This window comes from Psammomys obesus, unplaced genomic scaffold, assembly GCF_907164565.1.
Source record: "Psammomys obesus unplaced genomic scaffold, mPsaObe1.curated_primary_1811, whole genome shotgun sequence".
In the NCBI taxonomy this organism is placed as follows: Eukaryota; Metazoa; Chordata; class Mammalia; order Rodentia; family Muridae; genus Psammomys; species Psammomys obesus.
The window spans coordinates 8,873,000-8,888,975 of NW_026595981.1; the positions used below are offsets into that span (position 1 = coordinate 8,873,000).

General features: G+C 43.7%; 2 protein-coding genes across 4 annotated transcripts; both read right to left on the bottom strand.

Annotated features, from left to right (window-relative positions):
* Positions 1-3,248: 3,248 nt before the first annotated feature.
* LOC129685949 (C-C motif chemokine 9-like) lies at positions 3,249-8,769 on the bottom strand. Of its 2 annotated transcripts, XM_055619486.1 has the most exons (4): positions 8,563-8,769; positions 5,338-5,400; positions 4,716-4,824; positions 3,249-4,363 (listed from the first exon to the last, which is right to left on the bottom strand). In XM_055619486.1, exons 1-4 carry the CDS (start codon positions 8,738-8,740, stop codon positions 4,273-4,275), a joined length of 441 nt encoding a protein of 146 aa, XP_055475461.1. In that variant the 5' UTR covers positions 8,741-8,769; the 3' UTR covers positions 3,249-4,272. The 2 variants fall into 2 exon arrangements, with proteins under 2 accessions (XP_055475461.1, XP_055475462.1); XM_055619487.1 differs by lacking the exon at positions 5,338-5,400.
* Positions 8,770-12,526: 3,757 nt separating this feature from the next.
* On the bottom strand, positions 12,527-15,976 carry LOC129686451 (C-C motif chemokine 6-like). 2 transcript variants are annotated; one of them, XM_055620428.1, is made up of 4 exons: positions 15,868-15,976; positions 13,807-13,854; positions 13,421-13,529; positions 12,527-13,067 (listed from the first exon to the last, which is right to left on the bottom strand). In XM_055620428.1, the coding sequence occupies exons 1-4, from the start codon at positions 15,941-15,943 to the stop codon at positions 12,953-12,955; spliced, it is 348 nt and encodes a 115-aa protein (XP_055476403.1). In that variant the 5' UTR covers positions 15,944-15,976; the 3' UTR covers positions 12,527-12,952. The 2 variants fall into 2 exon arrangements, with proteins under 2 accessions (XP_055476403.1, XP_055476404.1); XM_055620429.1 differs by lacking the exon at positions 15,868-15,976 and adding an exon at positions 14,995-15,054.

Genomic DNA, 15,976 nt, shown 5'->3' on the forward strand with positions numbered 1-15,976 from the left:
CAGCACGAGGAGCTAGAAGAGGAAGGAATAGGGGATTGAATCATGGGCAGAGGTCCTGAAGACCCTGGCTAGCAAAAAGCATAATGCTGAGGTTATTACTATATCCAACTTCAAATATACTATGGAGCTGTCTCAAAAAAAAAAAGGTTCAAAACATATATGCAAAAATACACATTGGAGAGAAGACAGCATCTTCAACAAATGGTACTTGAAAAACTGATGCCTGTGTATAGAAGAATAAAACTAGGTCTTCATCTCTTACCTTGTACAAAAATCAACTCTAAATGGTCCAGAGACTGCTAGAGGAAATATGGGTTACACTTTAAGAAACAGGGATTGGCAAAGACCTTCTGATTAGGACTCCAGTTGCTCAGAATATAATAAGGCTGATTTTTGACAAATGGGACCTCACAAATATAAAACGGACCTCACAGATATAAAACGAGAAATAAATTCATGGTGAGCAGGACGAAGTAAAACAATGAAATCAGGGCTGAGGATGTAGTTTCCTTGCGAAGTACTTGTCTATCACACATGAAGACTTTGAGTGTTGCATACACCGTTTGTGGTGGCATAAGCCTATCATCCCCTACAGGGGAGGTGGATGTAGGAGCCTCAGGAGGTCAAGACTATTTTGCCTTTCCATGGCTTGGCTTCCTTCTTACCATCCAGCTGGTTTCCCTTGTTGCTGCAGCCGCCGATTCCATCACTGATGGCAGAACCCAGCGTTTCCAAGCTTTCATCGGGGACTAGGCACGAGTGGCTGTCCAGGAAACTTCCAGGCTTCTAGCACCAGATTTGGACTACTAAGGCACCCACCTTATGGACTGAGTAAAATAACGAGCCGTTGTTGATCCCAGGAGTGAGACAGCCATTGTGGGACACATTGACTGTCATCCAACTTCAAGGACCACGCAATTACCAGGCTCTCGGCATCTCAGGTGTATTTAGCTGTCACTACCATCTGCCACCCACCAGACAGGGTTTCCTCTGTTTAGCCAGACTGGCCTCGAGCTCAGGAGATCCACCTGCCCCTACCTCCTGAGTGCTGAGATTAAAAAATGTGTGCCACGACACCCAGCTTCATCATCACTATTTTAAAGTTCACTCAACAAATTTACACACACACACCACACACACACACACACACACACACACACACACACACACACACACATCAAGGATAAGGACCTAATATCTCCTAAAATGTCTAAAAGGAATAAAAAAATTAATTGGCTTTGGAATTTGGGGCTTATATTAGTTGCTAGACCATAACTAGAGATGTCTGCAGTATCCTAAGAGGTCTGAATGCAGACTTTTATATTCTGCCAACTCCTTCTTCAAATTTAAACAAAAACAGCTAGAAGTTCAAAGTCCTACAAAGCTTATTCTTTTATCAGTTTGTAATTCTTTTGTTGCAAAGGAGTAGAAACTGACTCTGGTTGATTTAAGCAAAAAGTCACTTAGGAGATTTGGGGTCATGCCCAGAATTGTCAGGAAGGCTTGGGAGAAGCACCAAGATCTACAAAGTCCGGTTCCAACGCAACAGCATGGTCTACCCAGCTGGTGTGGGCGCTGCCCTCTCTCCTGGGCACTGTAATTAGGGGTGCTGGTCCTGGGTGTATGAGCTGCCGAGTCTGAAGGCTGGTGCCATCATTCTCTGTCGCAGAGCAAGTCCTTTCTTGTTGTAATTGCCTGTAACCCTGGTGCTAGACTTGAAGCTCTAGAAAGGGGTACAAACATGGCCAGCCAGGAAGATGAATGTTCCTGGCCTGGATCCCCCAGGGGCAAGGGAGAATGCTGCCTTTGTCATCTTGTCCAGAAAAAGGAAGTTCAAGGGTATATTCTAGCAAAATGAAAGATGAGCTCAAGGAAGAGAGAAACAGTGGTTCTGCTATCAAGGGGCCCTGAACTCTGGCATACGTAAGAAGGAGGTGTTATAGTGTGATGGCTTTGGTTTTGGCAGGTCCAGCATAATTTCTCTGAATTGAAAGAAAAGTTAGAAGGTTCTGGAAGAACTTTCCTTAGAATGAAATAGCTACCATGAATTCCATGGTGTGACTGGAAACACAGAATAATGTTAAAGCAAAACCCAGGGTTCTGTTTGTTAGAAGAAAAAAATTATGAAGAAACCAAAATCCATATGAGATTTTTGATGGATCAAGGTAGGCACCAAAGGACAACAGCGTGGTTTAAGCAAATGAGGGCTGAAAAATAACCTGTTCACTGAAATCATGAAGAGCCACATCCCAGACTGGCAGGGATGTTCAGCACACGTAAATCAATACATGTAATCCACTGCAGAAATGGACTCAATGAGAGAAACCATGTGATCATGAAAAGGCCTGTGATAAAAACCCAGCAGCTCTTCATGATTAAAGCCCCGAAGCCATTAGGGTATAGGGGACACCATCTCAGTGTACTAAAGGAAATAAACAACGAGCCTGTAGCCAACATCATGCCAACTGGAGACAAACTGGAAGTATTTCTGCTAAAATCAATAAGTCATTGGCGCACACACACACACACACACTCTCTCTCTACTTCTTTTTAGTATAATGTTTGAGGTTTTTGCTAGATCAGTAAGGCAAGAGAAGGAGAAAAAATGGATACAAACAGGAAAGGAAGAAGTAAAATTATCTTTATTTACACATGATATGATTCTATACATAAAAGACCCCAAAGACTACACTAGAAAACTCATAGAGTGATAAACACTTTCAGCAAAGTGTCAGGATACAGCATGTACATATAAAAAAATAAGTAGTCTTCCTATGTGCAGATGACAATCACACTGAGAAAGAAACCAGGGGGAATATCCCACTCACAAAAGCCACAAAAAATTACCTTGGAATAAACCTAACCGATAAAGCAAAAGGCATGTACAATGAAAACTTTAAAATACTGAAGAAAGAAATTGAAGATGACCTCAGAAGATGGAGAGACCTCCCATGCTCGCAGTCTGGTAGGCTTAATATTGTGACAATGGCCATCTGATCAAAAATAATCCATAGATTCAATGCAACCGCCATCAAAATTCCAATGCAGTTCTTCACAGAACTTGAAAACAATCTTAAAATTCATATGGAAACACAAAATGTCTTTGATAACCCAACATCCCTGAATAACAGAAACCCTGCTGTAGAGATTATCATTTACAGAGCCCCAGTAATAAAGATAGCATGATAAAAAAACAAACTGATCAATGGAAGAGAATTGAGGACCCCACCAAACAGGGACAACCTCCAAACATTTTTAGATCAGTTTAATGGTTCCCTCAGTAGTGGGAAAATACATCTTCGATATGAAGTCTACATTGGAATAAGCTGTGTTCTTAGCACCTTAAAAATGTTGTCTTAAAAATGATGTCTTTTGTTTTGAAAGAAAAGATCCAAAGTTACATGATTGGCCCTGTTTCTCTTCTACTGCAGATTCAAGGTGAGTGAGATATGTTTTCCCCCCAACAGCCCAATTCAGCCCACGGTCTTGTGAAACTGAAGAAAAAGAGGCAGACGGACCTGTGGCTGCACGGATGGGCTCCCACCACCCTTTATTAGTGGGCATACTGATCTCGGGTAGCAGGAAGATGGGTCCTCACAAAGGCAGGCATATGTATGGGCTAAGGCAGAATCGATTTCATCCTAGTTGAATGTGCCTGGCTTGCCTTAGCAAAATATCAGAGCTAGACACATTCCAATGGCCCACAGATCATTCTTAGAGTTTATACACTAGTAATCTGCTGAGAAACTATGCAGGAATACTCAAAGAGTTTTTCTGGCACAGTCCTGATGGTGACAGCTCAAGATGGTTCTAGCCAGGGTAAGCTGAACTCATTAAAAATACTGTAAATACTGTTAATCAAAGGGCAGAATAGGGTATCAGTTCCCCCCCCCGGAAGTGGAATTACTGATAGTTTGAGCTGCCATGTTAGTGGGACTTGAACCCAGGACCTCTGAAAGCACAGCCAGTGTTCTTAACTACTGAGCCATCTCTCCAGCCCTTGCCATTTTTATCTTAATCAAATGTTATGTGAGGTCACTGGGGTCAGCTTCAGGCCTTTCATGCACTTCTCCATTTTCAGATCACCAGGCATGGCACAGCCAAGTTTCCCCTCTGTGACAAAGCTAGATGTGATGCTTTAAAGCAGAACAGAAACATGAATGTTTTATATATCTATAAAGACAAACACTCAGAGCTTTCTAAGCAGTAATTGGGGAAGACGGTGGCTAGCACTATTTACTCTTTTTCTCAATACACTTTGTAGGTCTGTAGTCATGGCTCTGGCTCCAGGCTTGCTATGCACTTCTGAACTTCTTGATCACTAGGGTCGGCACAGACTTGCTTCCTCTTATAGGTAATAAAGCTGAATTTAAAAAAAGAGAGGAAAGATTAGAGAGGTCTCTAGTAAAAAGGGAAGGGGTCTCCCATCTTCTGGACCCTCTGATTTTGACTCAACAGTCTGTTTTTTTCCAGGAGGTAGCTGAGCACCATTCCCTCTCTGGGGCCCTCTCTAGGCCTGTGAGATTCTCTAAGGATCATGGAGTAACTCAGGCAGTTTTCTGCCTGCTGTCTCCTTCTCTACACCCTGAAGTATCTTCCCTTTCACCTGGTGAGATCCAAGGATGGGCCTTTTTAAAAAGCCTATCCACCAGGTCATCTAAGATCCTGGAGGTTCCCCTTCTCCATAGCACACAATGAGTGAGTTTGACACTTACATGATGCCTGGCTTGATGCACCCACCACTGGTTGGAAAATAATATATAAATCTTGAACACCGGATCCGTGAGGCATAGGAGTAGCAGCAGTCTGCAGCTGTAGCAAATCCTGTAGGAAGACACAGGGCCACTCAGGCGCCAGGTCATTGCTCTCAAGAGTGGTGTGTGTGTGTGTGTGTGTGTGTGTGTGTGTGTGTGTGTGTGTGTGTTTGTGTGTGTTTGTGTGTGTATGTGTGTGTGTGTGTGTGTACCTGGGGTGGAGGTAGAGAAGGCCCCTGACTCAGGGGATGCCTCGTCTTCACTCTGCATTCATTGTCATATCCTTTCACACCCTTGGGTGGGCCTAAAGTGGACCACGATAGGGCTAGGAGTGTGCCCATAGAAGGGAAGCCAATCAAATCAGCTATAAGCAACTTCTGCCCCGAGTGGGCAGATCAGTGCACAGGGAACAGTCATGGCCCATCCTGATCTTCCTGGAGTTGCTGCTGGAAATTCCTTAACATTCTTGGTGATTTCTGGAGGGCATTCCCACCCACCCTCGTGTCCTTGTTCTGTTCTGTCACCAGGGAGGACAATGCAACCATCTGGTGCTTCTCAAAACAAGCCGTAATGAAGTATTTACCCCTGGAAAACACTCGAGGTTCAAGTCCTTCCATTGCCTTCAGAACTTCTTCTGTCTCTGTTGCTGGAAGAAACAGAGCGCAGAGAGCAGCATCAGCGTCTCAGCATCTCCACTTGTCATCCGCACCCTCACTCTCGCCAAGGCAGACAGACTCTGATGCTTGACTGCCATCACACACTCGGGTACTCAGGTCTGTCTCTAGGCCCATTTGTCCCCTTTGGTGTCATGAGACTTTTCTGGGATCTTTAAAAAAACATTCTGCTCAAAGTTTGGCTATGAGTCTCAGCATCTGCTTTGATACTGCTGGGTAGAGTCTTTCAGAGGCCCTCTGCGGTAGGCTCCTGTCCTGTTTCCTGTTTTCTCCTTCTTCCAATGTCCATCTCATTTGTCTTTCTGAGTGGAGATTGATCAAACTTTGGGCAGAGTGCAGGGAATCTTAGGAAAGAAGGGGTAGATAGTAAGACCTGGAGAGGACAGGGGCTTCACAAGGAGAGCAACAGAACAAAACTATCTGGGCACAGGGTTCTTTTCCGAGACTGATACTCCAACCAAGGACCCCCTGCTCAGATGTAGCCCATGGCATCTCAGTATCCAAGTGGGTTCCCCAGTAAGTGGAGCAGGGACTGTCCTGACATGAACTCAGTGGCTAGCTCTTTGAATGTCTCCCCCCCGGATGGGGGGAGCAGCCTTGCCAGGCCACAGAGGAGGACAATGCAGCCAGTTCTGATGAGACTGGATAAGCTAGGGTCAGATGGAAGGGGAAGAAGACCTCCCCTATCCATGGACTTGGAGAGGCGCATAGGAGGAGATAAGGAAGGAAGGGTAGGATTGGGAGGGAAGGAGGGAGGGGACTATAGCTGGGATACAAAGTGAATAAACTGTAATTAATATAAAAAATAAAAATTAATTAAAAAAAGAAAAAAAAAACATTCTGCTGACTCTGAAGCACAAACTCCTTTCAAGTGAAATGAGGCTCTTAATAGTCTAAGTTTATATAAACATCTGATTAAAGGATACACTGTAGAAATCATCAGGGATGTTAAGTGATGTCCAGCAATGTATCACTTTTTGAAATCCAAAATAATCCTGCATCCCCAAATATATCTAAGCCCAAAGACTGTTGCTAAAGGATTGGGAATTTGCATTGTGCTAACTAGGAAAAGACAGCTAGCCCTTTGTATCATTTCTTTAATAGTTGTGGATGAATTGTGAGATAAGGTGTATGGCTGGTTTTTAACATGCTTGATGTGATATGAGTGGCTTCTGTTGGAAGGACCCTGCTGTTCCGCAGTCCTCCCACTCTGGATAACCATTCTGAGCTCAGTGCTGGATGGAGGACCTCCTCTTCCAGCAGGGCCTCCTACTTTCTGCCTCACCTCACCTGGTCTTTAGGGATAGAAGCCCCTAACCACATCTGTTATGTGGCCTTTGGATAGCTCTCCCCTCCCTGCCTCTATAGGATAATTAGGTACTGTGCTCCCATTCATATGACAGGAGAGTGCTGCCTAATGCAAATCAACTGTCCTTGAAATTCCTACTTCCAACCAATTATGTACACCTATCCTGGGAGGACTCCTTCCACTCCCCAAGGGGTATATAGCTTTTGTTCTTCCCGAATAAAGTTGAACTATCTCACTGAAGAGGTTCCCAAGGCTGTTTCCACACAGGGGCTTCCGAGTCCTGTGCCTCACCTTCTGCTCCTCCTGTCTTTGTAGGCTAATGGCCAACAGCCCCCCAGGAAGGAGGAGAACCACAGCTTCCAAAGTACATCTTAAATAGCATCTTCTTTTCTTAAACAAATCATTACTAACCTGCCTCTTAATTTTGCCCTTTACTGCTTGTAGTCTTAAGTTATTGATGGCTTCTCTGTTTCGGTTTTCAGTTTTCTGGTTTGTAAAATGATATACAAAGCTATGCAAAATTGCTTTTCTTGTAACTTTTTTTTTTTTCTACAAAAATGGTGAACTTCCATTTTTTCTTTTTTTTTTACTCCGGAGGAGGAATGAATCAACATCTATAAAGCTGAACAGCAGCTGCCTTGCACACAGGGAGTGATAAATAAATTATCCTGAGATAAACAGAACAGCAAGGTGACTCTACTGATCGTATTTTGTTTTCTGCATCTTATGGTATTCTGACATAATTTAAATCTGGAGAGCAAGGAGAGGTTAGCTGATTCTTAATAAAGGGTTCAATCCAACTCATGCTGAGCTCTGTGCCCAACCTCTGCCTTTATCTCACCCTCAAACACCATGCTGGCATTTCCCTTGCCCTAACTCTTCTTGGAGTTAGATCCTGGGCAATTAGAGACCATCTGTGTAACCAAAGTCTGCTAGACTTCTTCAGTTTAGGATGTCTCAGCTGTACCCTGCCCCTGCACTATGCCCTGCCTCTTTCCCAGTATCCCCAACAAAGAATATGACACACCTTTCTCTGTTTCTATTGCTTATCCCTCCCGGCCCAAGTCCGATATTCTCCTTGGCTCTGTGGTGCATGGCGCACCTCTCTTTCTCAGAAAAGTTAAGGAACGCGTTCTTTTATCTCACAGGATCTCTCTGTGTGGAGCTCTAAGCCACCTCTATAAACTCAGCTTGGGTGAGCCATTTGCCTGGCTGGTCCCAGTGCCTTAAAAAAAAAAAATGATGGTTTTATACTAACTGATGTCTAATAGTCCTAGCATCACAGAGCCTTATGTTTATTTCCACAAATTTACAATTTAATTATAGTTCTTCTGATCTAATGAAAGTGTTAGCTAGGATTAGCTAGGAGAAGTTGTCAAATATTTCCAGCTATGAAAGAGGATAATAACTACTTCTCCACATGGAAGCAGCTCATCTGCGTACCAAGACCCAGAGCGCTGGTTCTCAACCTCCTTAATGTTGCGACCTTTCACTACAGTGCCTCACGTTGTGGTGATCTCAACCATGAAATTATCTTATTGCTACTTCATAGCATGCTGCAATTTTCTACCGTTATGAACTGTAATGTAAATATATGTGTTTTCTGATGGCCTTAGGTGACTCCTGTGAAAAGACCATTCAACCCCCACAAAAGGGTAAAAGGGTCGTGACCCATTGGTTGAGAACCACAGATCCGGAGGCTGTAGCCAGAGGCAGATCTGTACTAAGTGAATTCCATTGCTCTGTCTGGGGTAGAGATTATTCACAGCGTCCAATGCTGCCCTTCTGGGGCTTCTCCCAAGACTTCCAGTTACCATGAACTCACCATGTACGATCTGTGCCCAGAATCCGAGAGCAGCTGCAAGAATGAGGAAGGAGAGGGCAGTAGTAAACGGCTTCATCCTCCAGCAGATACAGTTGCCCTTCGGACTGCTCACGGGTCCCTGCCCTGCCTTGCTGTTTATAAAAGTAAGAGGATCAGGAAGTCCCAGGTTACAGCTCATAATGTCGTTCTTTGACTACATGATACTCAATACGCTAGTTCTAAAAGAAGGAACAAGGCTCAGTGTACAACAGGAAGTAGAGGGCAAAGGTGACTTGGGGCTTTCCAAACTGTTCCAATTGATTCAGTCAGAGAGAGCAAGTATTTCCAGAAGGATTTCTCCTTCTAGGAAGTTCATTCAATCCTTAAGCGCTGACCGCAGGGTGGAAGTGAGGGATCCTTCTAGACCCCTGAGGAAGAGTTAAGGCTTATGCCCATTCACAGCAGACTGAGAAAGACAGATTATAAAAGTAAACTTATATGTCCTATTAGAGAGATGTAAATTGCTATCACTCCTTTATTTACTCTTCTTTAAATTTTAAAGGTTTTATTTTATTTTATATGCACGAGTGTTTTGCCAGCATGTATATACGTGTACCACACACACAGGGGAGTTAGGTCTCCCGGAACTGAAGTTACAGACGGTTGTGAGCCACCATGTGGGTGCTGAGAACCGAACCCAGGTCTGCTGCAAGAGCAGCAAGTGCTCTTAACCACTGAGCCAACTCTCCAGACCCTTTAGATATTTTTAACATCCTTTAGCCTAAGAGGAAAAAATCTCTTCAGAACATCTGTCAGGGGCTGGAGAGATGGCTCAGAGGTTAAGAGCACTGGTTGCTCTTCCGGAGGTCCTGAGTTCAATTCCCAGCAACCACATGATGGTTCATAACCATCTATAGTGAGATCTGGGGCCTTCTTCTGTGTGCAGGCAGAACACTGTATAAATAATATATAAATAAATCTTAAAAAAAAAAAAAAGAACCTCTATCAGGAGAAGCAGCTGAGGCTGGATGTGGGTGTGTTCACCTTTAATTTCAGTGCCTGGGAACCAGAGGCAGGGACATCTCTTGTAGTTTGAGGCTAGCCTGGTCTACGTAGTGAGTTACTTAATCCCCTTGAGTTCATACATGTTTGCTGTTTATTTGTAGTTTGATTCTGATGTGGTCAAGTAAAATAGGAAGAGAGGTCTAAAGAGACAGCTCATTGGTTTAGAGCACTTGTTGCTTTTGAAGAGTACCTGGGTTCAGCCTTTGTGAGTTTTATATGCCTGTTTCTATCATGAAAAGTGTTTACTTTCTCTTTGAATTATGACAGAGTACTTTGCTGGCAATATTGGTTTGGGCTGGAAGTTGATGTCTTCCAAAACTTGAGAAACACCATTCCAAGCTCTTGTGTTCTTTACAATTTCTTTTGAAAACTCTGTTATTATGATTGGCCTGCCTTGACATATGACTTACTGTTTTTCTCTCGATACTTTTTATACATTTTCTTTGTTGTGAATATTTAGTGGCTTAATTATAATATGGCATGAGGATATTCTTTTCAGATCTTTGTCTATTTGGTGTTCTAAATGCCTTCTCTTTTCTGAATAGATGTTTCTTTGCCTAATTTAGGGAAAATTACTGCTATGATCTCAGTGTTTTCTATGCAGTTAGAAAGGAATTCTTCACTCTTTTACACATGTGATTTTTAGATTTTATCTTCTTCCCAGGTCCCAAATAGCTTGAAAGTCCAACTCTTTTTTTTCTTTTTTGCTAATTTATCTTTTTCCTTGACAGGTTCTTGTCCCTGTACCTTATCTTCAAGCTCAAACATGCTGCTCTTCCCTTGGCTGATTCTACTAATAAGGCTTTCTGCAGATCTTTTAATTTGACTTAATTGTATTTTGGATTTCCAGTAGTTCACTGTGGTTTTTCTTCACTGGTTCTATACCCTTATTCAATTCCTCTTTCATATCAGATATGAAGCTCCTAATTTAATTCAGATGCTTGCTTGTATTCTCTTTTATGCATGGAAACGAGAGAGGACCAGTTGAGCTGTAGTCCTGTATTTTCTGTGGTCCAGGCTGGTGTTGAATCTATATATTGGTGTGCTTGCAATGTCTTCTCTTTGGCAGTTCCCGTTCTTTTCAGGACAGAGGTTCTGCAGGCCTCATAGGTTTCCCTCTGTGGTCTAGGCAGATTCTCTCATCCTCCAAAGACTTGCCGGATTGTAACCTGGGGGTGGTTTAAGCTGGTCTGTCGGGTATTTTTCAAGTGTGTTGGGAATGTGGGAGGAAACCACAGAGCTGAGGTTGGTTTAAGCAGAGGACCTATCTTCATACTTTCAAGACCTCTTGAGTATGAATCACCCTGCCGGGGGAATGCCACTGTGGCTACTGTGTTGGCACTAGTTTAACTGGCAACTTGATATAACCTAGAGTCACTAGGGAAGAGAGTCTTAATGAGGAATTGTCTAGAAAAGGTGGGCATGGGTATGTCGGACAATGTCTCGATTGTCGATTGGAGTTGGAAGACCCATCTTGAAAGTGGATGGTACTGATTCAGGTGCTGGCCCTGGGCTGTGTATGAGTAGAGGAAGCTAGCTGAGTACTAAGCAAGCAGAGTGAACATACATGCATTTGTTTCTCTCTGTTCTTGACTATGGATGTGTGGACTCCTGCCACAGTGAGTTCCCTGCTATGGTGGACTGTGACTTAGACCTTAAAATAAATCATCTCCCCTGCCATGTGGTTTTTTGTCAGTATATGGGTATCTTGTACACACTTGGGATTTCAGAGTTCTTGGGCTTTGTGTCAGTGAACAATATCTGGATATAGGATTTGATCCATCTGCCTGCTTCAGGCCCAGAACTCTCAAATCTAGGATTATTCTTAGTTGATGGCTCAGTTTCTGGTCACTGAGGGTAGGACTATCTCTCTTATGTACGTCTCAGCCTGAGCTGACCTCCTGGGACTTGAACCTTCAGCTTGCCCATGTTCAGCTCTCCAGCTCTCTACAGCTCATCAACTTCCCTCACCTGGAGGTTGTGGAGAACTTACAGCTCTCCAACTGGTAGATGTTCCCTGGTCTCAGGATCTCAGCATAGCTCAGTTTTAAATAATTGATTTTATCTCAAGATGGCACCTGTCTGCTGCCTTCCCATTCATGTAGGTGAACAAATGGTATCTCCATTTCTCTCCACCACTGATCCATCCAAGTGAGAAATTACTGTCTCAGCAAAACCTACAACCAGATTTGAGCCTTGTGAGAGGAGCAGGCTTGCCCTGTGGCTGGAAGCTGTTCCCCTCCCCCCACTGGGGAACAACAGACTTAGGCTGCATTTATCAGTCACTTCTCTGCACGGGGGTGGGGGTGGGGCTGGTTATTCTCTGGTCCCTCCCCAACAAGGTACATTTTTGTTTCCTTCCAAGAGTTCTGAAGCTCTTCTTGGCTTTTGTTCTGGATGAACTATTTTTTTCTTGCTCTGGTCCCCCACTTGACTGGCTCATAGGTAGCCTCTAGTTGGCCATTTTACCCTCAAATGTATATTTTTTAGGAGCATAATCTAGTGTATTATAGCAGTACAAAGACTATCGGGGCAGTTTAAGTGCAAGGCTGGGGGAAGCCAGAGTTCATGGCTGATGGCACTGTGGTTTCTCAGACTCTCAGAGACTCCTATCACCCTATAACCCCACTAAACAGGGACAAACCCCAAAGCCATTTTAATCAATTTAGTGGCTCTCTCAGTAAAATAATCTTTGATATGAAGTCTACATTGGAATAGCCTGTGTTATTAGAAATTTAAAAATTTATATCATGATGTCTTTTGTTTTGGATATCCAAAGTTACCTGATCCCTGCCTCTCCTGTATTCAAGGTGAGTGAGTGAGATACTTTTTCCCTATCACCCCAATTTCAGACTGGCCCCATAGTGCTATGAATCTGGAGAAAGAGAGACAGACAGACCTGTGGCTACATGGAGGGCACTTTATTGGGACCACTTACTGCTCTTGGGCAGCAGGAAGAACAGCTGGGTCCCCACAAAGATGACATATGTATGGGCTGGGGCAAATGGGTTCCACTTCAGATAGATGCACCAGCTTAGGCTCGTATCAGAACCAGACACATTCCAATGCCCTAAAGACCACTCTGGTAGTTCATCCATTTATAATCTGCTGAGGAACTATGCAGGAAAACTCAATAGTTATTCAGAGACAATCATGATGGTTACAACTCAAGATGGCTGTAGTTGTGTTATGCTGAGTCCATCTAACTACTGTTAACTACATGTGCTACTTTAAACCAGAACAGACGAATAAATGCTTTAAATATCTGTCAAAATAAATGCTTAGAGCCTCCTAGGTGGTCACTGGGAAAGACAGAAGAAAGTGGTTGGCAATATAGCCCTCCTTCTCAAGCAATGACTTTGTTCCCAGGTCTTGAGGCTTGTTTCAGGGTGCTTATGCATTGCTGAACTTTTGAATCACTGGGGTTGGCACAGATCTGGTTCCTCTTCCTGTTGACAAAGCTGGAGAAAAAGGAGAAGAAAGATTACAAACAGAGGTTTCTAGTAAATAGGGAAGGGACCTCATCTTCTAGTCTCTCTGATTTTGACTCAACAGTCTGTTTTTTCCAGGAGGCAGCTGAGCACCATTCCCTCTCTGGACCTACTCTAGGCCTGTGAGATTCTCTAAGGACTCTTGGAGTGACTCAGGCAGTCTTTTGCCTGCTGTCTCCTTCTTCTATACACCCTGAAGTATCCTTCCCAAGGATCCAAGGTGAGATCCAAGAATGGGCCTTTTCAAAAAGCCTATCCACCAGGCAAAATACTGGAGGCAATCCCCCTCCCCGTAACACACAATGAATGAGTTTGGCACTTACATGATGCCTGGCTTGATGCACCCACCACTGGTTGGAAAATAATATATAAAATTTGAACACCGGATCCGCGAGGCATAGGAGTAGCAGCAATCTGAAGGGTTTTGGAAACCTGTAGGAAAACAGAGTATTCAATGGCCAAGTTGTTGCTCTCAAGGGTGCTGTGGGGGTTCCCGTAGGGGCTGAGAAGAACCCGGACTCTAGAGATACTTCTGCGCCAAGCAGGGCACCCATGCACATGTAGAGAAGCCCCACCGGGCTGAGTCTACTCTTTCCCGAGATACTTGGCGCCCTCCGGGCCTCTCCATCCTATTCTATCCTCGGGGAAAGCGAATCTCTAATGCTGTATCCACCCAGCCATTAAAAATACGTCATATCTGGTTATTTACCTTGCCTTATTAGCAGAGGCTTAAAGTGATGATCTTTTCTTATTGTTTCTGGAAGAAACAGACAGGATGAGGAAAAAAATTCATGGTTGGCAGCACTGTATTAGCCCCCTCCCACTCACCCCGTATTCCAACCCCTGGTTTTTGGTGAATGAGGCAAGATCCTTTCGTGCAGCCCAGTGCGGCCTCGAACTCTCAGTTCTACGGTGTTTTGAGGGCTAAGAGTACTGTGTGCACCACCATGCCTGACTCTCCTTCTTCCATCCGAGGGCAGGCAAGCTCTGGTGCTGGCTCTCTGCCAACCCATCTGGGTCAAGGTCTGCCCCAGGCCAGTGCATCTTGTTGCTATGAGATTTCCTCCACCCTGGGATATTTTGAAAATATTTGAGAAATAAAAACATTCTGCAGATTCTGAAATATTAAAAAAACCAGCTGCCAAATCTAAGGCAGGTAAGTTAACTGAAAGTTAACTATGTGTGATAGGCCACAACTGTGTCTACACTTGTGGAATTTATGGGACTCTAGAAACAAATTTCCTAGCAACCCATTTAAGGTAAGATGTCCTTTATAGTGTAGTGGAAGTTTTTTGTTTTGTTTTTGTTCTTTACTATTTTTGTTCTATTAGCATAAAGGTACACATATGTTGTAGGAAAATTCGTTTGTTTAATTACAGTATTGTAAACCTGCCTTGAGATAATTAGGCAAATGTAACTCCACTAACCTTCTCACCTCTCTCCTCTCCCTCCCTCCCTCTTTTCCTCCTTCCCTCTATTTCTCTTCCTCTCTTTTCCCCTCCCTCCTTCTTTATCCTTTCCTTTCTCCATCCCTCATTTCCCTCTTTTCTAGCTTGAAGTTAGGTTATCACAGTTGAAAAGATATTTAAAAAGTTGATATTTGGTGGCTGGAGAGATGGCTCAGTAATTGAAGCACTTGCTGGTTTTACAGAGGACCAGAATTCAGTTCTCAGCACTCATGTCAAGTGGATCATATTGCCTGTAACTCCAGCTCCAGGGGATCCAACATCATCTAGCTGCCAAAGGAATCTGCATCCATGTATGCATGCACACACTCGGATACACACAGGCACAAAAATAAAAATGAAATAGATCTAACTAAAAAAATTGGTATTCACCTCTTATACCAAAGCATAAGTTAATGATTTTGGCAGTAAGGATTAAGCTCTCAACTCACCCAGCAATTGTTTTCCATTGTTCATATATATATATACACATATTTATTTATAGAGTTGTTCTACCATATCTGGAGCCTCCCCATCCACAGAGTCAACCAAGGAAAAATTTCCTGAAATACAATAGAAACGCTAGAGACATTTAAATTGTTTTAAGTCTTACAAATATCGAGAGTTTTTAAACGCACAGATGAAGATGCATGTGGGTTATGAGTGGATATAAAATCTGTGGATTTTGATAGTCACGTGGGTCTAGGCCCCCAGGACACCAAGAGATGGCGTAGACAGCATGGCTTACATTACAGAGGCATGCAGATATGCTGAAACATGCTGCATGTGTTCTAGGAGGAGTTTGCAAAACCCAGAAAAGATCTCAAATGACCACATCCTTCTATACCCCATTCCAGGATAGCTCCTACCCTAATTCCGCCACTTAATAGTCTTAATCTTAAAACTTAAGGCAAATGAAAACAAACAAACAAACAACAGCATGGTTAAGTAATCTTAGGCTGAGCTGATTACCTACCTGTCCCACTTCTCCAAAGAGATAGTGTTATTGCAGGCGATGTCTGACACTTCTGTCATGCACCGAGTAAGTCTGCTTCCCTCCCACTCCCCTCCTTTTAACCCTTAGTTGGGAGTCAGCATAATTGTTTACCCAAATGGGACCCACCCTCTGTGTCTCCTTTCCTCCAGGGCCTAAAGGCTACCGACAGAGGCAGGTCTATAAGCAGATGGTACTGCTCCTAAGTAAATTCCAGCACCGTGTCAAGGATAGAGAGTATTTCCAGGAGGGCAGTGGTCTCCTCTGGCTGGTGCCAGTTCTGAAGTTCCCACAGGCATGCCCACTGGGTGTGACAGCTCAGTGAACTCACCACGTAGGAGCTCAGCCTGGGATCCAAGGACAGCCATGAGAATAAAGAATGAAATGGCAGTCATGGAGTTCCTCATCCTCCTGGAGGGCAGAACCAGCTGGTCTGAGGA